This window comes from Paramormyrops kingsleyae, chromosome 8 (genome assembly GCF_048594095.1).
Source record: "Paramormyrops kingsleyae isolate MSU_618 chromosome 8, PKINGS_0.4, whole genome shotgun sequence".
NCBI lineage: Eukaryota > Metazoa > Chordata > Actinopteri > Osteoglossiformes > Mormyridae > Paramormyrops > Paramormyrops kingsleyae.
Genome location: NC_132804.1, coordinates 19,070,378 through 19,094,299, shown reverse-complemented (window position 1 = coordinate 19,094,299; position 23,922 = coordinate 19,070,378). Strand labels below are relative to the sequence as shown.

Below are 23,922 nucleotides of genomic sequence, written 5' to 3'. Positions count from 1 at the left end.
GTAGTGAGTTCTTACATTTGCAATGTTAATATTTTCATTTTTAGCCACCCAATATTATAAAGACCCTAACAAATCTTTCTCAGACATTTCTGTCCACTTCTCTGTAGAATACATGCTTCTGGTCTCATTCTGTCTTTTTTCCTTGGGTCTCATTCTGTCTTTTTTCCTTGGGTCTCATTCTGTCTTTTTTCCTTGGTTTTTGACCTTCCAAAGTCACACTCATTTATTGCCAGCAACACAAAAGGTGATTCTGACTGGAATATTAACATTTTCCAGTGTAAGCAAAAGTATTTGTTCTTATTGAGCTTTCACCACATTTAAGTGATCAGACACATTTCTGATGTCATCAGCTGTCAGCCGTCCTCACATCCCATAACGCTCACTCAGTGTAGGGCTGCGAGACGCCTGGGGGGCACCGCACACAGCAGGGGGCACAAGGCAGGGGAAACCCTAGATGGCATTTCAGGCCCTGGTAGGATACACACATATTCAGAGATACCAATTCACCTAATTGCATTTCTTTTGACTGCAGGAGGAGATGAGAGTGCCCTGCAACGTGGAGGGAGCAAGTAAATGCCATCTGGAGCGAGGGGGGGAATAAAACCCCCAATTCTGGAAGAGTAAAGAGACGTTGCCCATCACCCCACTCCATGCTCACCTGCCATCAGTCTTATCAATAATAGTTACTATTTTAATGATTTGTTTTTTAAGTCCCCGTGACTCTGACCAATAAGATCAGTTGGACGGAAGGAGATCCAAGCAATCACAGGGAGACCATGCGGAGATCCAAGCAATCACAGGGAGACCACGGGACCTCCGCACCCACCACATAGATCAAATTCACAAGGCAAGAGTCATGAGGCCTCATCGCTGCACCATGCAACACTTTAGTTATCTCTGCTTTTCATCCAGCACCTATTAATCCCAGCCAGGGTTATGTGCTTCAGATTCACTTAACTCAGTTCACTAAGAATTAATGAAATAGATCAGTATACGAAATTATCACAAGTCAGTGTCTTAAAGTGAAGATCACATAATCCTCATTTGCCATTTATATAAAACAATGGAATAATTTCATGGTTTTATACTCGGTTTATTCACATGAGTAATATTACATTTTGGTAATTTACCAATTACCTTTTAGAGTCCCTATGTTGATGGAAAATAAAAGATTGGCCGCTTGACATTTAAGTTCCAATTGTTTTAACTAATGGAGTGCAGGCGGCTTTCTGAAGTAATTATTTCTGCATGTCGAGGGAGAAGCTGTTTGCTGAAGAATGATGCCAGATTTGAAGACATGCGATTTTAATTTTTAAAGACTTTCTTAATGATGCCCCAGCAGAGTTAAAAGGGTACAGGCTAAGGTGAGATAGAACGTGGAGTCTTGTGACCAATGAGGACTGTGCATGAACTGCACAGAAGAAACGTCACAAGACGACTGTTAGGCTGTTCAGTTAAAAAAAAAGGCAGATGAAACAACAAAAATATTTTCAACCATCAAAATGATGTGTGAATGGTACAGCTGTTCAGTTGTTGGAGATTAATTTTAGAGTGATAATTCTCAAAACAAGGCCCCAGTGTTTAATTTGCTTACATTGCATATATTGTCATTAAACGCCAGTTGGCAAGATAAGTAATTATGCATTCAATACAAGCTAACAAGCTATACAATTACGACATACAGACGCTACATCTTAGTAGCATCCAACTAAATAGCAAAATGCAAGCATTGAACTGATTGCTAATTAATGAGCTTCTGCATATGTACACATCCATTTATCTTTCTTTAAAATGTTTTTCTTGGTTATTGGACATGTGCTGTACACACATGTATATGTAATGCATATATTGCAGTTAGGGTCACAATATTTAATTCATTAATTTAGTGATCAGTGGTCATTGTTGACACACCACAGCGAAATGGGTTCTCTGCATTTAACCCATATATGACGTCGTGACACAGCAGGGGGCAGCTAATTCAGCGCCCGGGGAGCAGTGCTTGGGGGCGGTACCTTACTCAGGGTATCTCAGTGGTGCCTTGCTGGTCAGGGATTTGAACCAGCAATCTTTCAATTACAAGTACACTTCTCTAACCATTAAGCCAGCACTGCACATACCGTAAGCCAAATAATTTCCTCCATCCTGTGAAGATGAGGGTCTTTCTATGCGGCGAAAATCAGCCCCTAAACATCCAAAACCTGAATTGTGAAATCTGTGGTCAAGTTCATGGCTATCTAAAAGTCAAGCCAAAGAAGATTGCATGCACACATTGCTGACCGCAGTGGGGCAATTGCCCCGAGTGAGGTGAGCATGACGCAGAAACGTAGCAGTGATGCTGGAGTCCAACTGACTAGAACCAAGGTCCAAAAGGCTTAGGAAACTACTGTCCCCAAGGCCACTGGGTCCTAATGGGTCAGCTCCACTCAATGGCTTTACAGTAGGCTGCATTAGTTTGACTTATTGACCAGAAAGATTCAGTGGTTGTGTAAGGTCTGGTTGAGCAACAAATTAATTTTAGCATTGGTGCGTTAATTTGCTGCATCTTGTGTCCTGTTTCATTTTAAGTAAAGTGATTAACTGTGATTGTTGACACACCACAGCACACAACAATGAAATGTGTCCTCTGCCTTTAACCCACATGTCACATCATGACATAGCAACGGGCCGCTGACTCAGCACCCAGGGAGCAGTGCTTGGGGGCAGTACCTTGCTCAGGGTACCTCAATGGTACCTTGCTGGTTGGGGATTTGAACCAGCAGTCTTTCAATCACAAGTGGGCATCCTTAACTATTAGGCCACCATTGCCCCTTCCAATAGCATTATATGGACATGCATATCAGTCTTGCTTTTCTTTCCCAGTCCTCTGAGTTTAAGTACCTCTGCTGGTAACACTACTTATGGGGCACAAATTCTTAGCAATAACTCAGTTACTACTGAAGTACAAATTATGAGCAAATCATGAACAAATATAGTTGCTACTTTAGATAAAAGATGTGTCATGATTGATTAATGATGGACAAACATGAGATCAGTATTTCACTTGTGTTATTCATTACTTGTTCCTTCAGTTACTCCTTCATTAGTTCCTTCAGTTGTTCACAATGGTTTAGAGAATGCACTGATATAGTGACAAATATAGTAACTGCTTGAGATACATTGACGATTCATTAATGATTAATTAACATGAGATCAGTATATAACTAAGGCTTAGTTTGTGGTTAATTAATACATAAGTAATAGTATTATACTGTATTATTTGTACCCTGTCAAGTAGCGTAACCGCAAATTCTGAAGTTGGTGAAAAATGTCCCTTTTCGACTATTTAGTCTGTAGAAGAGCGCCATCTAACGGCAAAAAATAATAATAATGTTGCCATGGCAATGAAACGTAAACAAGAAATTCTCAATACAAACGAAGTCAGAACCATTATAATACGAGATGAATAGGAGTTCACTTTGAAGGAACTGGGAAAGAACATAGGTAAGACTTTTACATATATACATACATACATATGTATCTCTTGCAAATATATTAGCAGTTGGACAAAAATCTGTTGTAATGTTGTAATAAGTTACATTATTTGAAACACTGCAGCCGGTTAACAGCCAGTGTGCCAGAATAAACAGCGATCTTAGACAACTGGCTAATAAATTTGATAAACTGCAGTAAAGTCAATAAATACTGTGGTGAAGGATGTAGGCAGGCTTCTGGATATGTCTCCGGAGAGTGAAAAAGGTAGGCTTAGAAGAATTTTTAGACCAATCCAAGTGCAGTGTTTGCAAAGTATTCAGAAAAAAATACACGGTAATTGCTCGTGCAAGAAAAATATATGTCCTGACTCGAAGCGGCAAGATGTACATATATCTGCTGAAACTGAGCAAAGCCCCGCCGCACGGAGCCCGTCGCCGACTCCCCCAGGGAAAGTGTCCGCGCTTCGTGCTGCCATCTTGTATCTCAACATAGAATTTAGTTCCATCTTCATTCCCACATCCCAGTCCTGTGCTGACTTATGTTTTTTTTTCTTAGTGAACGGCTCGACCAGCATTTGAGTCTATTTTATGTAATAATTTGTCAAACGTAGATTTAAATGCATTATATTTACTATTAGGCCTGGCAATATATTACACGGAATGATTTTACAAGCATCATGATAACTGTACGGGAGACCGGGGATGATTTCAACATGGGTTAGTTGTAACAAAGTCTATCTCTCAAATCAGGAACGAGGTACAAATCATAATATACAAATCACTCTGCTCAGTTTAGTTTTTATTTCACATGCGAAGAAGCACCCCCCTGTGACAAAGACATGCAGATTTGTACGGAAAGAAGAACATAAGAAAGGAAAGAAAGTAACTTTTTGACTTTTATTTCTGCGATCTCATCAAGCTTTGTACTTTTGTACGTAAATCATTTTATTATGTGCCTATGCGAATATCTTTTATATAAGTTGTGAGTGCTAATATTCAAGGTAAACTTGTTCCTGGCTACCACAGTCTGCGGTAGTTGTAACGGTATTTCTCCAACTGCCCACCAGGCCACTTCTCAAGCCCAGGAAACTTCTGGATTGTGTGTGTGGAACATTTCAAAGTCAAAGGAAAATTGTGTGAAATGCATAGACCAGGGATGGCGAACCTGATCCATGGAGGACCGGTGCGGGTTTTTGGGATGGCCTCTCAATCAGCCAATAACAGTGTGTCCCCAGGATTGGAGTTGAAAACGACTGTTTTATTATTGGCTGATTGAGAGGCCATCCCAAAAACCCGCACCGGCCCTCCCCTGGCATAGACTGTCCAAGTGTGACTAACATCACACATGCAGACATGCACACTATTATTCAGTTATCACTCTTATTCACTATTATTCAGTTATTAAAACTGGTGCACAGTTGCACATTTTGTTTGGTTTTATTACGATCTTTGATTTTATTTGTGATTAACATACATTGTACACATATGCATACATACCCGCAAATTTTATTGAATAATAATAACAATAACAATAACAATAATAGTAATACATTTTATTTGATAATAGCATTTTTGACATCATTTATAATGTTACATATACCCCAGTGCTGTGTTACAACTATCCCTGACTATGGGGTAAATTGTAACATTTCACTCCATGCGTTTGAGGTTAAACCAAGAGCACCAAGGTGCAGGCAAAAATGTAAAAACGTTACAACCATCCCAGGTCTCCCCTACATCATATTAAAGGCTATTTTAAATGCATTTTAGCATGCATGAAACAAGAACCACGTTTTCTCTAGCATTAAGTTATTAGATTAGATATGAGAAAAAGTTGCCCTAAATGTAGATCTGATCGTATACAGATACTGGGAGCGACATGGAGCAGCTGAAGAGAAACCCTTTCAGACTGCCCTCTGATTCCCACATGGAGCAGCAGGAGAGAAACCCTTTCAGACTGCCCTCTGATTCCCACATGGAGCAGCAGGAGAGAAACCCTTTCAGACTGCCCTCTGATTCCCACATGGAGCAGCAGGAGAGAAACCCTTTCAGACTGCCCTCTGATTCCCACGTTTTCCTACTCCTGAACCAGGAAAAGCAACAAAAAATGATGGTTGGTTTGTGAAATCTCCCTTCTCCTACTCAGTGTCATTATCCAAAAATGTCATTTTGAGCAGTGTTGCTTTTTTTTTTAATATATGTTTTTTGGTTTATTTTATTTTTGGTTTGAAACAATTAGTCAAATATACATGAAATCTGTTCTAACCAGACCCCATAACCACTTATGGAGTGCAGGTATAGTCTTATGGTTATCTTGCAGATTATCACATGAAATAGATAATCTCCAGGGTTGCCAGCTCTCACCCATCTGCAGTGACACTCACTCAGACTAATGCAAGAAATCTTACTTACTATTTACAAGGTACTAAAACTGTTACATACGAGTAAATCCGTGTGCATGAGTGAGCAGACATGTCTCAAATTAAAAATCTCACTCTAGCTAGCTGACAGAATTGACAGCCCTGAATTTCCTTGTTTGGCGGTTTCAAAATACCATCAAAATAATGTGTGAACAGTATGATGTATGAATAATTGGTGCCAAGTACACACATCTCAGTAGTAATTTGATTCATTATCGGTCAGCATACACCGTGAAATACTACACCAGTTATGCGCCACATAACAATGATTCAGTCAACGACGGACTGCATATATGACAGTGGTCCGATAAGATTATGGAGCTGAAAAATTCCTATCGTCTAGTAACATCATAGCTGTTGTAATGCAAGGTATTCCTTTACGTATTTGTGGTGATGCTGGTGTAAACAAAGCTATACTGGACTGCCAGGTATAAAAATATAGCACAATTATGTAAAGTACAAGATACTTAATAATGATAATAAACAAGTATGTTACTAGTTTATGTATTTACTATACTGTAGGGTTACTTTATATCATTATTTAGGCTACACCAGGTTTCTGTAAGTACACCCTATGATGTTTGCACAACAAAGAAAATGCCTCACGACGCATTTCTCAGAACGTCTCCTTGCCAGTAAGCAATGCATGACTGTAGCTGTTCCGTTGGCGTACACATAGGGTGGATCATGTTAATTACCAGCTCAGTGGCTGCGGATTCACGGGCTGCAGTTGTGTGTTACCCCGCACAGGAGCAAGAGCAGCGACGCAGCCTGAAGGTGCACGAGAAGCTGACTTACACTGGGCGGATGAATGCCAAGCGGGGGCTGCTGAGGCGGGCACTAAGGGTGGGGGAGGATGAAGGTGGGGAGCCGGCAGCAGGTGCCGGCGAGGAGGCCCAGGAGCTCAGGGACAACCCTATCGGGAAACTTGCTATGCTGAAAGGTACAGCATCACCTGGAACATCTCACACCTCCTCATGTGTGTATCCTAAGAACATTCACAGAGACCCATTAATACCAAAACCTAAACCCTGAGCAATAGATCACATCCAGATTCCCTAACCTCTGCTGATGTCCTTCCTCAGATCGCAATATTGAAAAAGAGAGCATTAGAGAGTTTATCTCCAAGAAGAGGGAAATGATCCTGCTGGAGGTGAGTAATATGAGCACTTTTAAAGACATTGCACGTGTGACCCATAGTGAACAAGCAAACAGAAAGTATTTTGCACACATGTAAATGCAGCAATGAGCAGAAAATTAGAGATGCAACACAAAAAAAGGGAAACTTCCAGATTTCAGAGAGGCTGGCATGAGCCAAGTGTTCAGTTTTATAGCCTCTGATTTCATGGTGCAGTGCAGTGCATCTCCCCAGTGCAGCCAGGATGGTAGCATCTGACTTCATAGAAAAAGGCATTTACTGAAGCCCTCTGTTATTACCACGTTTGTTATGACAGCAGGAAATAAAATGAGTATTTCAAAAGAAACCACATTCGCCATGGGAAAATATAGTAAAGCCAGTTTTTTCGATGTGTAGTTTCACATACAGTTTAAGTTGATTCACAGTGAAATATGCTTTTATAATAACTTCTCTAATGGGGATGCATGAGGGATCAGAGATTAACTGTGTGGTCTCATACCTCAGGGGATGGGGAGTTCATATCCCGTATCTGTGTGGAGTTTGCATGTGCCTCCCACATTTGCACCAGTTTTCTGCCAGTGAAAGGGCATCTCCACAATGTCCATCGCATGTGCGTGTGTGAGAGAGTCCTGGCACATTTCCCTGCCTTGTTTTATATACTGCCTGGCACCAGCTCCAGACTCACTGCAATCCTGCACTGGATAATCAGTTGTTTAAGATGAATGGAGCTTTTCTCTTTTTACAGAATGACTGCTCCTGTTACTCTGGAAGTAAGTGTGAGCAGCTCAGGGCTCTGTAGCGGGGTAGCTGGGTGGGGTTCTCCCCTCAAACTATGGCAGCATGGATGTGCCAGTTTCTGTAGCGGGTAGTCAGGGAGCTCCAGTGCCAGGTATTCTCTTCAGCGTGTAGTGAGCAGGCATCATGCCAGCAGTGGCTTATGTTCTGGGCAAGAAGGCAGTGACAGCACCCCCTCCGGGCTGGGAGGATTAACTGGTGTCTTATTTGCATCAGTTGTCGAGCAGGAAGCCAGAAGAGGTTGGGATTTTCCCTGAAGCAAGGGCAGCTGTTGACCATTGAGGAAGGTTTTGGTTTAGGTATCTGTAGCAGAAAAAAATCTTGGGGCTTTTAGGCATCTCAGTACCCACCCAGCTGCTTCTCTGGATCATTTGGGTCAAGAAGCCAACAATGGTCACCCCAGCACCACTACATGGGCACCTCTCTGTCGGGCATCAGTAAACCTGTTGATCATACGTTCTCCTCCTTTGGCTCATAAAAAGGACCTTGACATTAAACATTACTTGTTGTCCAGGTACAAGTGGCAAATGTCATATATGCTTTACATCGGTTTTGAGTGCATAGTCAGCCATCATAAAATAAATTATTATGAAGATTTTGAAACCTACTATGATTCATGTTTTTAGCATTGTTCAATTTGCACTGTGGACAGCAGTTTCAAGAAGGTATTTGGTAACTCTGGAGCAAGATGGTGAATCAATGTATGTGTTGTATTTCATAGGGAGGATTTTCTAATGAATTTCTCCAGCACCTTCCTAAGAACAAGGTTCGACATACAAAGGATTTTCAGATAAACATAGTAATCACCCTCTGTGTGCTATGGTAGCTGTTTTGAAAGCCCGTGGAACACAAGAATTCCCCTCATCCACAGGAGATAGGGCCTGTTCAAACGGACCGGGACCGGGGCAGGATTAGGAGTGTAAGGTGCCCCTGGGCAACTGTACATATGACGTCACGTCAGAAAGAAAAGGAGCTGATTGGTGGCTCATGAAATTCAGAAATACATCTAGCATGGGTAAAACGTTACATAGGCTTTTCAGTGAGTGCCATAGTCAAAAGAACAATATAGTCATATTAAATGTATTTGATATTATGCATTGAGCTGTTAAAAGACATTTATAAATAATACGGGGGGGGAGAGAGAGGTGAAAAGTTCAGGTCCAGAAAGTAGAAATCCAGGCCGCGGTACTCTGTTGAGTACTCTGTGACTGAGATTCTTTATACTCAGTCTGGCTGGTTGAAACAAAATCTTATGGGATTTGTTCTGCCTGATGCCCCCCGAGGATGTCGTGCCCCTGGGCACATGTCCAAATGCCCATATGGTTAATCCAGGCCAGACAGGGACGAAGATAGTGTAATATTTCTGAATTCCTTTCTGGTGAGATTCCAAAGGTAAATACGTGGAATTCTGAGCGCACACAGTCGTCACTGAGCCATCGTGCACCTAGGACACTGCCTGACCTCGCTGCCCTTCCTGGCCTTCCCAGTACTCCCTGGCGGTTAAGCGAGAGGAGATGGAGAAGCTGGAGAAGGCTGCCACAGCCGAGGAGAAGAAGCTGGCCCATGCCAAGAAGCTCCTGGAAGAGGACGCTCTCATGTTTGACAGCTTCCTCCAGGAGATCAACAAGAACTCCGCGGAGGCCGTAAAAATGTACAGTACAGAGAAATTTGTGTAAATTTTGTGTAAAACTTGTGCCTGAGGCTGTTCTACAGACGTGTCAGTTTTTACCAGTTGATAGCATCATGTAGAGCTCTGCTTCTCCAGTAGCCCTCAAATGAAGGGAAGGGTAAAAGGAAGCTAGGAAGGACTGAATTGGAGGGGTGTATCAAGGTGAGGTGTAGGGGTAGCACTGAGTTGACAAAATAATGGGGAAACAGTCTAATGATGAAAGCCTTAGTTCATGGTGTACAGCAATGTTTCTCAAACCAGTCCTCTGGGACTCCGAGACGGTCTATGGTTTTGCTCCCTCCCAAAGTGAACCAGCTGGGGGTCCTTGAGAAACAGAGCATTAGAGAAACGCTACATCCTCTCTTATCTGCCTGATTGTAAACAGTGCTGAACAGGAAACCAAAGTCAAGCTGGAGAGAATATCTGAGGTCAAGAAGATCACGGCAAAAATCACGAGTCTTAAAAGGTGAGATTCAGTTGTAAAATGGCGATTAACACGAAATGTAGGGATTCACCATCAAAGGTGATGGAATGAAAATGTTTCATTTGAGGGCAACCTTGTAAGGGTGGGGAAGGCGTGTGGTTCATTGAAAGCACAACAGGGAGTCGCCGGAGCAACTTCAGAGATGGAAGAGCTCACCTATGGGTTCCTCTCTCTGACATTACTCCTCCACCCTGCTTGTGTGTTGCTTCACAGCGACATTTCCAAGTACAACGAGACCCTGGAGGAATACAGGACGTACAGGACGTTCCTGAAGAAGCTGTCGCCCCCAGAGTGGCTGGAAGATCAGCGGGCTCTGAAGGAGAAGACGAGGCGAGCGCAGTCTGCTGAAAAAGACAGGGAGAAGAGAAAGGGGCAGCTGGAAAAACGTAAATCAGCCACTGAACAGAAATTAGCTAAACATTGTTATATTTACAAAAGCAGGACACCACTGATAAATCTTCTACAGGGTGTAGTATAGACATTGCTTTGTAATCAAAGATTAAACAGAACCAAACTCAGTATTTATGCAATGATGTATAGTGGCATTTTGCTTCCTGTCCACATCAGAGTTTCTTCCCCCTGTAGAACAGGACAGAATAGTGATACTTTACTCATCCCCATGGGGAATTTCTCTTGGTCTCCATGAGACACACAGATACATCTGGCAGTTAAGGGCCTTGCTCAAGGGCCCACGAACATAACTATTCTGCTAAGGATGGGGCTCAAACCAGCAACCTTCTGATCACAGCAGCTTAGCCTGCTGAGCCACACACTGCTGCCACACTATGGTTATTTTTTGTGATTCTATTTTGTACACACGACCCCTCTGTCATCTCCTCCGTCAATGGTAGGTTCTGACAGCAAAGCCTCCCTTGCGAGGAAAGAGCTGCCTCCACTCCGGGAAGCCAGGACTCCATCCCGACACAGTCTTAAGTCCTCCAGCCCAAAAAATCAAGGAAAAACACTGTGAGTGGTTCTCTATCCATCCATCCATCTTCTGAAATCACTTGTTCTATTCAGGGTCGCGGGGGGGTTGGAGCCTGGACGTAAGTGGTTCTCCATAGGTTTAAAATTTACGTACTGCTAAATTTGATATTTTCATGCCATTTGTTGCCATACTGAAAATTCTTTTGTGTTATTGTGTCATCTTTTTCAGGAGTATGACATCAAAGACCGAGGACAATGGCTCATCAGACTGCGAGGTCAGTTTTAGCTGAACTTGTTAGCTGTGCCACAATTTAGTCACAGAATGTACTTACATTAATGGGACCATAAAGCAAAAATGCATCTTTTCGGGGCTGCACATTTGTATGCTCTCTGGCACCCCCTACAGGAGGAGCCAGTGTTGTACTTCACAAACCCGGAGCAGCTCCTGGACCTGCTGAACGAGCTGGAAGAGCAGAACCTCTCTCTGATACAGAACTCCCGTGAGACCGAAGAGGCACTGGAGGAGTACGGCCAGATCATGGAAGCCACACGCAAGAAGATGTGAGCTTCAGGAAGTCGTCCCAGATGTACCATAAACAAACCCAGATGCTGTTTAATCCAACCCAAAACTTAAAGAGAAAAACTCATACCAAGGCGGCAAATTGCAACACCTTCATTTTTAACATGAGCCAATCAAAAATTGTGCTGACTGTTGTATCCCAACATTCATCACCCTTCGCAGGGAACAAGAGAAGGAGCATTTGACACAGCAGATTGATGTCATGACACGCAACATTGAGCTGGAGAAAGAGCGAGCAGCTGAAATGGAGCTCAAAGTCCAGCTATTTTCTTTTGGGAACGTCAAAGCAGAGGACCAGGTAGACCTTGGGGCGTCCGAGGGACATTTTAGGTCCAGAAGTTAAAAATCCAGACCAAGATTTTGTTTCAGCCAGCCAGTTCGGTACTCTGTGACTGTGATTATTTATACTCAACTAGTTGGTTGAAACACAATCCTATCAGAAACCTATGTCCTGATCGGCCCACAGGATACCCTTCTGGACTCACTGGTGTCTAAGGTGGAGGAGGTATACCGAAGCTGCGTGGGGGACAGCGAGGCCAACCTGAGTGCACTGGCAATGCTGACAACCATCGAGAGCCGACTGTGCGAGCTGCTGGAGTCCACGGAACTCATCCCTCGAGAGCGTGTGCTCATAGCCGAACGGGCCAAGGAGCAGGAGAGGAGACTCAGGCACGTCGCATCAAAATAGCGATTGCTAATGGGGCAAAATAATGGCCAAAAGGAGAGCAGAGAGAACGCTATATACTGTATCTGATGAGAGTCTAAATGCTTTAACAGTGAACATGTGTTGAATGGATTGTGAAATATATACAGGAATTATTTAACGATGTAAGGTCAGACAGTCCCTGCAGCAAGTTGGGCATTAAGGGCCTTGTTCAATAGCCCAGTAGTGAAATCACTCTACCTACTTTGGGATTTGAGCCAGCAACCTTCCGATCACAGGGACAGTGTTCTAACCCACTGAGCCACACACTGCCCCCAAAGGGATACACATAAAATAGCACTGCTTCCTGGAGTAGATGCGACTGCTGTTCTTCAGGGGCTGAAATGCTGATAGGGCAGATTTGCAGTTTACATTTTAAATATCAATGGTTAACGTATATTTTTAAAGAAAATAAATGAATTTCTGCATTCTAATGTGGGATGTACTCTTCATCCTGTTCTCTGTGTCCATTGGAATTCTATGTCGATTGAGTTGATGGACTCTGCTGTTGCTTCAGGCTCAGAGAGGACAAGCTTCAGCAGAAGAAGCAGCATCAGGAGGAACGCATGCGCAGAGCCATGGAGAGGTCACAGGCAGCCATAAAGAAAACCGTGAGGCCCCCGCACACATGCCCAAGCATGATCATAAAGCCTGTTATGCATTGCTTAAGGAGGGGGTGCCGAATCCTGGTGTTTACTGGCCAGCTTTCTTGGGGGGTTTGATCCATAACACCCCTGATCTGGGAAGCACCTTCCCTCACTGTAAATAAGCGCTAACCTATTTGGTCAAACCTGTAGCACTGGAGCACCTCACAATTAGCCCCCCCAGCTCACTTGTCTTTACACTAATGTCTTTCGTAACACACAGACAATGAGGTTTTCTAACCCTTCCTGGATTCCCAGCTGTTCCACACTTTCCTCACATTCCAGCACCTGTACAACCAGCTCAGGTCATCAAGCACCCATCAGGTGTGCTGATGGAGGAATATGTGGATTGGGTGGGGGTCCCTGAGGAGGGAGTTTTACAATCGCTGCTCTACAGGCATCAAACTGCAGCTTAAATGCTCATACCACTGTCTTAATGGGCCTTGTTACTGGTGACTGGCCTGTAACAGTAATACACATTACTGGGGTGTCTTTTCAGACTGGAAAGAAGCTGATGTTCCGCTCTCAGCCCCCAGCATTCAAAACAAAGGAGAGCACAGATGCAGAAGTCACAGACAAGGAGAAAGAGGAGTATCTGTACTTCTTCACCATGAGCTGAATGGGACATGGATGACCAGATCTCAGCGGTAACTGGGAGTACTGGGAGTACCTGCATCGTCAAACGGGGAAAGCAACAAATGGGCAACAGATTACACTTAGTCTCTTTTGGTTTTTGAATACGATTGTTAGCTTGTAAAACAATAATTACTTTCAGATCTTACCCAGAAATGTTTCATACAAGTCTTTCCTGTTATCTGGTAACATTTCAGCTTCAAAATCTTAGGAAAAAAAGTAGATTTTTTCATGTTTTTAGCATTCTGTGAGAATAGTCACAGGCTTAACAAATAAGAATAAATATTGGTCAAGCTCAGGGACTCAAAATATAACAATTATGGATATATTACTCATACACAGGCCGTGAAGGTATTGCATCCTGTTAGAGACATATACATAGTAATCACAAAATGTTAATCTTAGACAATAATGGACTTTTCCAGGGGAGTATATGTCCCTTATTCCACCATAGTATATCTTATTCTTGAAACAATAACAAAACAATTATTGTTGAACAAAATATGACTTGATTATTAAGAACCGGTACTTTATTGCACCCACTTTTACTGCCAGGATGGAAAATAATACCAAAATTTTGCACAAAAACACATATATGCTGTTAACACTCCTCACCTCCCAAAGCAGCATAGACATGTGCCAAACATTTACTCTTACTATCAAATTATTATTTTAAAATGACTAACAGGGTGGAACATAAATATTAGCAGGTTCTAACAGTGGACGTTTTCCCTCACTGTCTTGCATGCTTCGCCATCTGTAACGTGTGACCTGCACCTAGAAAATGTTTCAGAATAATTTTTTTTTTTCAATTTCCTTGAAATGTATAAACTGAGGCAGGAAGCCAATTGCAGTAAGTGTGACTTTAGAGAAACTATGAAATCGCAAGTCAGAGAGACAGAAAAGTCACTGTATATCGAGAAGGGCCAATATTAAAATTCTTAAATCCTGGTATACTTACCACGAGAAGAATATAAGTAAAAAGAAGATATTTCACAAATACTGGAAATTGAATGCTTTTAACAGCCCAGCACATTCAGATACTGCTTAACAGACATGTGCTTTACTACCAGCTGCCGAACAGGACTAACAAACACATACATACCATAGGGAGTAGAGATCATGTCAGGATGGGTACTGAGAGCCACTGAAAGATTCAAAGTAACCACAAATGTTGCACTATTATTTCAGTATCTTAAGGGCTGGTAAGGGCGTCATACTGTTATTATAGAATATCCAGACATTTCACTGGATCCATCACGCACTCCCATTCAGTGTAACCTCTTTGGTGTTAATAGCCAGTGTTATTTTTCTACCCTCTGCAGCTTAAGCAGCATTAGCCCACGTTCGGCGTAGGTCATCGTCAGTCAGCAGCCACAGCGTACTGGTTGTGCTTCACCTCCATTTTATTCACTGTTTTGTCCCGCCCCCATTTTGTTAGACCAAACCTAATAAATAAGTAAACGATAGATATACAGATACATACAAAATGAAGTGGATTTTTAGTCTTATAGACATGACATTGAGAGAGAGAAAAAAAAAAAAACACAAAACATCATCTGAACTAGGATTTTCAGAGGCTACTGAATAGAAAAAATAAATAAAACCACAAATATAAACAATTTGGCTTCTGGCTAATCAGAAGCAAGGATGTAGGACTTGGTGTTAAAAAAGGAACTTGGTAAACAAAATACCACGTGTTAATTATTTAAGTCTGTCTGTTTGTTTCCGGACTGTTAAGCTCAACAATCAAAAGGACCTTCTCCCTGCAATATGAAATATTTAACGTAAATATGCATTTTAAAAAAAAGCCTTTTTTTCCACTGCACATTTATTTTTCCCCAAATGAAAAATGCAAAATGTTTAGATCTTTGTCCTATTGAGCAATAATGCTAAAGGCTAGTTAACCCCACCCAGTAGGTATAAATTCATATAAACACAGGCCTTATCAAAAAGATCATTTTAGAAATTTTCTGTTGGAAAATATCCTCTTTAAAAACAAAAACACCAAAAAGAGCCATTCAATTAGTCATCAAATCTAGGCTGAAAGTCCACCATCTGGAGATCAGCGAGACTGGGCACGTCGCCGGCCCTTTAAACGGCTCCCTGCGCCGGCTCCGTCTGCGCCTGCCTTACTCCAGGTCTTGCAGGTTAATGGTACTTCCGGTGAACTGCGAGGTTTCAGAGCCGGTGTCGTCCTCCGCCGTGACAGGGGGCTCCTGCATGGACACCACAGATGCTCTTAATGCACAGTCCTGCCAGGGGGTGTTGAACCACACAGTAAGGGAAACCCTCCCTTACTGGGCACTCATCCTAGCTGCATTCACTGGCTCCAGCTGTACAGTTCAGATTAAGATGGACTTCATGATCCCAGTGGGAAATTCTGGTGTATACAGCACACCAACAACGTAGTGCACAGACACAGAGTAAAGACGGTAAATGTAATGCAGGCAGATACAAGTACACAGATAAAATACACACGCTCCTCTACTTACAAACTTTCAGACACAAATATTCAAAAATTTAAATAAATTGTTGCGATGTAATAAAAGCTGTGATGAAATTTCTGCTTTGTTAATGTCACTTTGGAAATGGAACTACATATTGTTTAGCACAATGACCAAAGATCAAAGACCCACGCGACTCCGCACAAGTTTGAGGGGTCCTTCCGTTTGGCGAGTCATGCCGGTTACCTGCAAGATGTTGACAGGCAGGTCGACCGTGAGCTGAGAGTGGGAGCTGGAGGTCTGAGAGCTGAGCTGGAAGGCCAAGTCTCCATCGCCCGATGGGTCGTCCTGGGTGATGGGGAGTGGAGGAGGTTAGAGGTACAGGCAGGATTGGCGCCACACCCAAGGAAATCTGACAAAACAAGTGTCCTGAACACCTGATGTACAGGGCCAAAGACATTCAGGCCACCAATTACCCAAACCAAAGCTACCATAATGCACACACATTCTTGCCCCCCCGTTTCTGGACCCAGAAACTTCAAAGGGGTGAGCAATTGGCGCTTTTCCACTGCTACCAATAGCCGAACTGTACCACGAACTGGCGGTTTTCCACTGTAAAGCATGCAAGCCGTACCCGAGCCATACCCGCACTGACATGGCCCTACTAGTAAGCAGTGTGACCATCTGATTGCTCAAAATGCACAGAGATAGCAGTGTTCTGCACATGGATTACCTGGGGGGGGGGGGGGGGGACGACGACGATGTATATTCTATATATTATTCTGTGGAAGAAAAAGTATATTTCCGAATGTCCCCCCTATACCATAGGTCCAAACAAGAAAATAAGTCTAAGACTCAAAACCGGTAAAGTAAAACGTTCTTTATTAGTGAGATGATGGAAATTAGCCTGACAGCGTGCTCCACATAACCCAGGTGCTTGCACACCCAACAAGGAAAAAGAGCGCCGTTATACTTTTTCAACTCCCCTTATAAAATCACCTTCACCAAATAATGTGCCCAGTACTTGATTTCCTCCTTTCTCACGGCCCTCACACCTGTTTTTTGGGTGCGTGCATTATGATTACTTAACATATCACTTAACTGATTACCTATTGTTCTATTGTTTTTTGTTGTTCGTACAGACAACGATTATGCAATTGTAATTATGCAATTATGTAATTAGTAGTATCATACATTGCGATGTATTCATGCATTCCCAAAAACCCAGAACTTGAAAATTTACAACCTCCTACTTAAAAGTATTACAAAACAGCTGAACGGAATAGATTTGTAACGCAAATGCTAATTCCGCTAGTGGTTCATGCTTGCATAACACGGCGATTCTCACAGACGTGGTACTGGAAATTAGTGCACAGTAGAAATAACAATACATAGTACCATGTGAACAGCAAATAAGCATCATTTCGGTTTTACATCGCTGTCGCTTTCCAAAGCTGACAAAGCCTTTACTGAGCCGACCCTTTTGCAGTGGAAAACCAAAGCAAGCTGGAACCGCGTGGTAACTAGGCTCTCTTTGCGGTACGGGTAGAGTATGGGTCGGTCCCTGTATGCCAGTGGAAAAGTGCCAGAAAAACATGTGAATTGATTTCATCTCTGGCCACTGACAAAGTCTGAAAGTCCATACTCTAAACCCAAGAGAGCCTAATTTAACGTGAATGTCCTTTTTTTAAATCTAATTCCATGGTAACTGATTAATTTTATTCCGCGTCTTGCATGCTTTACGGTGGAAAACCAAGTGACAGCTTCCAGGAGAGGTGTTAATCTAAAATAAAGGCTACTTATGTGGCATCACGTCACAAGTGAACTGGCACCAAAGCAGGTCACATGATCTCATATCCCACAGGTCCTGCTCACCTGGAGGAGCTGTATCTGCACATACTGAGCCCCAGTGACAGGGTCTCTCAGGGTGAGCCCCCCACTGGCCGAGGCCACGCTCTCGCTGAAGCGGCCCCCAGCCGGGGCCCCTGGCGTTACAGAGCTACCTCCCCCCTTCCCTCCTTTACTCTTCCTCTGTCCCACACTGGAGCCTGCAAAAAACAGGTCAGGAAACAAATATAAACTTTCAAGGAAAAAAGGGGGACTGTGGGAATTAGAGAGCTTCCAAATTCGGCATATAAAGGGGGCCAAATCCAGCACACGACATGTTTAAAAATGCAGCTAAATTCAGACCCGTGTCTCCATGGTTACCTGGAGCGCCTGCTGGGCCCTTCTGCTTCTTCCTCTTGGCCAGCTGGATGGCTCTGTAATCCGTGCGGGCCGAACCCCCACTCTCCTGAACACGGGGCGGCGAAAAAGGAAGACGGCATGTAAGTCCTACGAAACACCAGCTCCTAAAGGAAATCAAACGAACGCATGAAAGAACTCGAGCAGCCGCCCTTTTTGGGGTCAAACTCGCTCACCAGGAAGGAGCAGGCCGGCACAGCATGGAGCTCAGTGTCCTTCTGAGCGCTGAAGCTGCCGCCGTGGCCGGGGAACACGAACTGCGTCACCACCTTGCTGCCCTCTTGCTGGCTCAGAACGTCGGTGCCACCCAGCAGCGCCCCTCCCCCGCCACCCTGGTCCGGCTCGGAAGCGGCTGAGAGGAGCCCAGGCCCCGAAGACGTGGCCAAACTGCTGGAGGGAGCGAGCGGCGCGGGGGGGTCTGATGCCAGCGCACTGGTCGAGCTCAAGGCGTGTAAGTGTTCCGAGCCGGTGGGGGGGCGCAGAGCCAGGGCGGCCAAGGAGCCCAGGGCCTCGGGGTTCACCGTCTGCACGTCCTCCAGGTTCAGGGCGGCCTGGGGAAGCACACTGCCAGCACCGGCGTCAAACCCCGCCGGGCCGACCTCTGCCCCCGCTGCCAGTATCAGGGGGTCCACCGCCTGGGCCAGAGCCCCACCAGCGCCACCCAGCGTGGCACTCACAGAGGCCGCGTCAATGGTCAGGATGCCCGAGCTGACGAGGGACATGTCCATGGTGAGGGTGGACGCCCCCCCCGTCCCCGGCACCCCGGCTACCCCTGTGCCCCCGCCGGGGACGCCAGAGAAGAGGGAGCCCAGGTCCATGTCACCGGCAGCCGGGCCGGTGCTCGTGAGCTCGCTGCTTGGGGTGAGGGAGGTGGACATCTCCAGCTGACTGAGCAGGTCTGCGGGCGAGAAATGAAACTATATAAATATCATTTAGAGCTGTGAAATGATTGATTTTTATGGTATACAATCATGCTGCAATAGCACCCAAGAAAAATACATTTTGTAGTATAGAACAGAAGCTTCGTACTTTAACGATCCCTGTGGGGAAATTCTCTTTTCGCCTCCCCGTTTTGCTCTTCACGAGTCACACAGATACATGCAGGTGGCAGCAAGCTTGGGGGTCACAGCATAGGGTCAGTCAGGGTACAGCGCCCCTTAAGCTGGGGCTCAAAGGCCCAATGGGAGTATCAGTGTGCCAGTCTGGGGATTTGAACCAGTCACCTTCTGATCATGGGACTCTTGATCCCAACCTTATTCTGTATATTCAGTACAGAAAATAATATGGAGCACTGACCCAGACTCAGGATTAGAGTCACGGGGGGGGGCTCACTGACTGGGGCTGGGGGCTCGGTGTCACTGACCAGGGCTGAGGTTGTGGTGCTTCATCATGTGGCTCTTCAGGCTGCCGCGGGAGGAGAAGCACTTGCTGCAACTGGTGACGGGGCAGCGGGAGCGCAGGGGTCTGTCCACCTGGTGCTTCTTGGAGTGGATGTAGAGGCTGCTGCGTGCTGAGAATTTGGCGGTGCAGCCTGCAGACAGGGCCCACGCTTAGCCGGTCAGCCCAGTACAAAGCCAAGGCGTACGGGAGCCCTGCCATGCGGCGTGGACCCACCTTCCACGGGACACTCGAAGGGCTTGGTGCCCAGGTGGGTGATGCTGTGCCCCTTCAGGTGCTCCGCCCTCGTGAAGGACTTTCCGCAGCCCTCCTGCTGACAGATGAAGCGCCGGTCGTCCTCGTGTTTCCTGTGGAGTGGGGGGGGAGAGAGTTCAGATACGGCACCGGAGTGGTCCGTCCGAACCGGGACTCAGGCGTTGTCCTGAAGGTGGAACACCCTCCCCGGTGTCCCTCACCTTTTATGCCGAAGCAGCTTGGACATGCTGGTGAAGGACCAGCCGCAGCCCTCGGAGTCGCAGACAAACGGCCTCTCGCCTGCAGAGGGCGCACAGGAGGAGGACTTCTCAGAGGACAAACGAGGCAAACTGACACCCTTTCTTGATAATAGCCACACATCCTTTGGCAAAATGCACTGCAACACCAATTTCCATTTGTGTCATTCACACTCCTAAGTATTTTCACAGTTTTTCATAATTAGATCGACATTTAGAGCTTTATCCAGCGCAAACAGTCTTTTTTCCAGAATCACAACACATTTCACTACTGACACAATGAACACACAGATTGCAAGCAATGCAAAGTGTGTGTCAAGGTACAGCCCACTTGTAGGTATCAATCAATGCAAACACTGCAAGTGAAGTAGCTACATAAAGGGTGCGACCAAAATCACATACTTGTTTGCAATGTAGTAGGCGAAACATAGTATGCACTGTGAGCAATATGTCCAAATCTTCAGTATGAATGAGACAGTAAGCAAACGATACCTGTACGGCACTACATTCTGCGAAATTCCAAAGTGTGCAACAGATGGACACTATGCTATCCCACAAGGCCACTGGGGCAGCAAAAATTGTTGCTTGCTCAGAAATGCTTTTCGAGATGGCGGAGTAAGTGCCGTCTCTACAAATTTAAGTAGAGAACAATGCCCAGCTACATTATTTTATCTGAATATTTATTTAATTTTCATGGGAGTCTAGCTATGCTGGAAAGCACCTAGGTCAATATGCAAGATGGCAACCAGGGCGTGTCCATGTGCATGCATACTTTATACAAATATACAGTACGTACTACATTAATGGTTGAGTAGTAGACTTCTGACGAGATTTAGTACCTACCGTGTTAGTAAGTGATTTCAGACACACCCAAAGTCATACTACTACCCCCAATGTGGCATCTGGGGGCTTTACAAGACATCCCCTAGTACCTGTGTGACTGCGCAGGTGGATCTTGAGGCGACAGGCCTTGTCATAACGCTTGTCACACCCAGGGTAGTTACAGATGAACTGGCCCGTCTCCCGGAAATGTGTGCGGTTGTGGGAGAACAAGGCGCTGAAGGTGATGAAGGTCTTCTCGCAGCCTGGGGAAGACAGAGAGGTTTCTACAGCTGTCAGAAAAATCCAAAAACATCAACAAGGCCATGAAGCTGAAAACAAACTGAATAGGAACTCTCCAGCACCGTTTCCTCCGGCAATCCAAAGACAAGCAGTTAGGTGATTTGGTTTCTCCTGGAGAGCTACTATCCAGTAGGTTTTCTATCTTACTTGGCTTCTGATGAGCCACACCTGGCCCTGGTATTTACCTGAGAACAGGTGTGGCTCATCAGAAGCCAGGTAGGATTGAAGACCGACTGGATAGTAGTTCTCCAGGACCGGAGTTGGAGACCCCTGCTCTAGACTGTCTGTGCTCTGTTATGGACTGGCATTACATTTAGGGCACGCCTCTGCTTTGAGCCTTATGCTAACTAGGATAGGCTCCATGGCCCCCTCTGCAGGAGACAACCAGGACTGCAGACAAAATATACATAAAATCCATGCATTTATTTTGGGAAGGAACAGTACCAGGGAACTCGCATCTGTGCGGCCTTTCGGGTTCAAAGTGGCTCCTCTGGTGGCTGCCGAGGCGGGCGGCACTGCGGAAGCGCTCGCTGCAGGTGCTGCACACGAAGGCGCCCTCCCGGCCATGCGCCCGAGCATGCGCCTTCAGGTTGTACACCGTGGTGAAGCGACGGCCGCAGTTCTCCCACTCGCAAGCGAACGGCCGCGCCTTGTCATGCGACTGCAGGTGGCGCTTCAGCTTGTAGGAGGTGGTGAAGGACCAGCCGCAGCCCTCCACTGGGCACTTGAAGGGCCGCTGGTCCTCAGCATGCGATAGCAGGTGCATCTTCAGCTTGTGCTTGGCGTCAAAGGTCCGGCCACAGTCCGACTGCGGGCAGCGATACGAGGCCGGGGCACCTTTTTTTGGCACCATCCCGGCGCAGCCTCCCAGTTTGGTAGATGGAAGGCCGTCACACGCCATCAGTTCACCATGTGCTCCATCCTTCGAACCCGAGTCCACCGCATCTCCCTGAGCCAGCGCACAGAATGCGGCGTCCTCTTTGGACCCATGCACGTCGGCCAATACAGAACCCGGGTCTGAAAACGAGCAGTCCTCCTCTAGAGCCAAGCCTGGATCGCTCACAGGCAGACAAGTCCTGGACTCCTCATACTGGACGCAGCCCACAGTTGCATTTCCGTTCCTCCCCGTGGACTTTGTGGTACCGTCGTAGCTGATCAGCACGACGTCCTGGTGTTCCTTCAGCCCAAGGTGCTCCTTCAGGCTGAAGGAGTCCTCCCTCTGGCTGTGACCCTCAGAAGGCGCAGCCAGAGTCAGGACCCCGTTCTCAATCGTCACTACTATACTTTGGTTGTTAATGGTTATAGTGCCCGAAAACGCGTCGTCCGACTGCGTAACGTTCGCACTCCCAGTGGCGATGCAGCCACCCGAAAGATAAGCTGAACCCGCGTCGCTGAGCGGCAAGGCCTCGACGAAGGGGGCGCTGTCGCCGGGCGCGGACCGCCCAGGTACCCCAGTATGGATTCGCTCGATCGCGTCCGCATCCCCCTCGGAACCGTCCCGCTCCGCACTGCACCTACTCGCCATCGCTCCGCCGTCTCCGTCATCGTCTCCTTCCCCAGTTCCGGGCTCCGGCCCCCGCCGCGGTGGTGTCACCCCGGCATCGCATCTCCCCAAGGGACGTGAGCGCGGCGAAGCGCCGGCCGGGCGGGACTTCCTGGCGTTTCTGGGTGACAGGTGTCCGGAGCTGTCACCCGGCCGGGACCGCCCGGAAACGTACGGCACCTCGACAGCGGCGCTCCGTACAGCGCCGGGGGAGTCCGCCTCCTTGCTCGCCGCTCCCTCGCCTCCCCGGGCGACGTTGAAAACCACGTAAAGCTCTTCCTCGGCCCCGCCGTCGACGCGCGCACTGCAGCCCGTGACGGCCCTCGGACCTGTGGCCGACTCCTCCAACCCGGGGTTGCTGTCCGGCTGACACCGAGGCCGCTGCTGGCTCCCCTGCTGCAAGTCGATGGGGATCGCCATTTGCAAATCGCCGTCTCCATGCTCCAGCCCGCATCTCCTCCCGGTATCCGGGCAGCCCCGACGCGGCCTATGCCTCCCGGCCCCCTTCCCCCTTAGGCCAACCAGGAGGCCGAGCCCGGCGTCTACGCATCGCACCCCCGTGTTGCTCTTATTACAATTCCTCTCGGGCGCGGGCGGTCCTCCGCCGCTGCCATTTTCCTGCAGCAGAAGAGGGGACGTCCCAGGCCGGCTACCGCTATTGTTGTTGTTGTCGCCGCCGCTCGCCGATTCGTGTAACACCGGACCGTCCGCTGCTCCAATGTCACTCGGAGTCGAGCGGCACGACGCACCAGTCCGCCTTCCAGGTCGGGACAAGTCTGCCCGACAGGAGACGCCATGTTGGCGCTGTAGGTTTTGGGCCGCGATGAGCCCCTGGATTTCCATCTTGGTATCCCTGTAGCGGCTACACATAAAAGGCCCGCCCTTCGCAAATGTGTAATAGGATCCGGCAAGCGGGGCCCGGTCTCGGGCCACATGCAAACCGCGGCATGGAGCGGCGCACAAGGAACGGATTGCCGCTTGTGCTGTATTTATTTAGATTTTAACAGATGCCTTTGTCCAAAGCCACATACATGTGAGGTAAACAAAAGATACAACTCTCAAGGAGGCAACTTATTACGATGAAAACAATATTGTGTATATTTAAGTATCATAAGTTACATTTTGCCAGTTATATTTTTCCAGAATTGTAATGGAAGAGTTACGTAGTTCTTCATTTTTTGCCGCAGGAAATCTTGTTACATAATAAAGATAGA

The 23,922-nt window shown here is 46.3% G+C and overlaps 2 protein-coding genes across 2 annotated transcripts; one reads left to right on the top strand and one right to left on the bottom strand.

Annotated features, from left to right (window-relative positions):
- The first annotated feature begins 3,396 nt into the window (after positions 1-3,396).
- Positions 3,397-15,985, top strand: cfap100 (cilia and flagella associated protein 100). Its single transcript, XM_023826854.2, has 14 exons — positions 3,397-3,480; positions 5,336-5,583; positions 6,641-6,833; positions 6,976-7,043; positions 9,311-9,474; positions 9,878-9,958; positions 10,190-10,362; positions 10,828-10,942; positions 11,133-11,178; positions 11,310-11,464; positions 11,646-11,781; positions 11,950-12,152; positions 12,704-12,797; positions 13,330-15,985. Exons 2-14 carry the CDS (start codon positions 5,350-5,352, stop codon positions 13,447-13,449), a joined length of 1,782 nt encoding a protein of 593 aa, XP_023682622.2. The 5' UTR covers positions 3,397-3,480; positions 5,336-5,349; the 3' UTR covers positions 13,450-15,985.
- On the bottom strand, positions 14,852-23,587 carry LOC111851701 (zinc finger protein ZXDC). Its single transcript, XM_023826853.2, has 10 exons — positions 21,610-23,587; positions 20,976-21,128; positions 20,008-20,086; positions 19,769-19,899; positions 19,518-19,685; positions 18,331-19,052; positions 18,119-18,203; positions 17,786-17,958; positions 16,157-16,258; positions 14,852-15,682 (listed from the first exon to the last, which is right to left on the bottom strand). Exons 1-10 carry the CDS (start codon positions 23,576-23,578, stop codon positions 15,596-15,598), a joined length of 3,669 nt encoding a protein of 1,222 aa, XP_023682621.2. The 5' UTR covers positions 23,579-23,587; the 3' UTR covers positions 14,852-15,595.
- Positions 23,588-23,922: the final 335 nt, after the last annotated feature.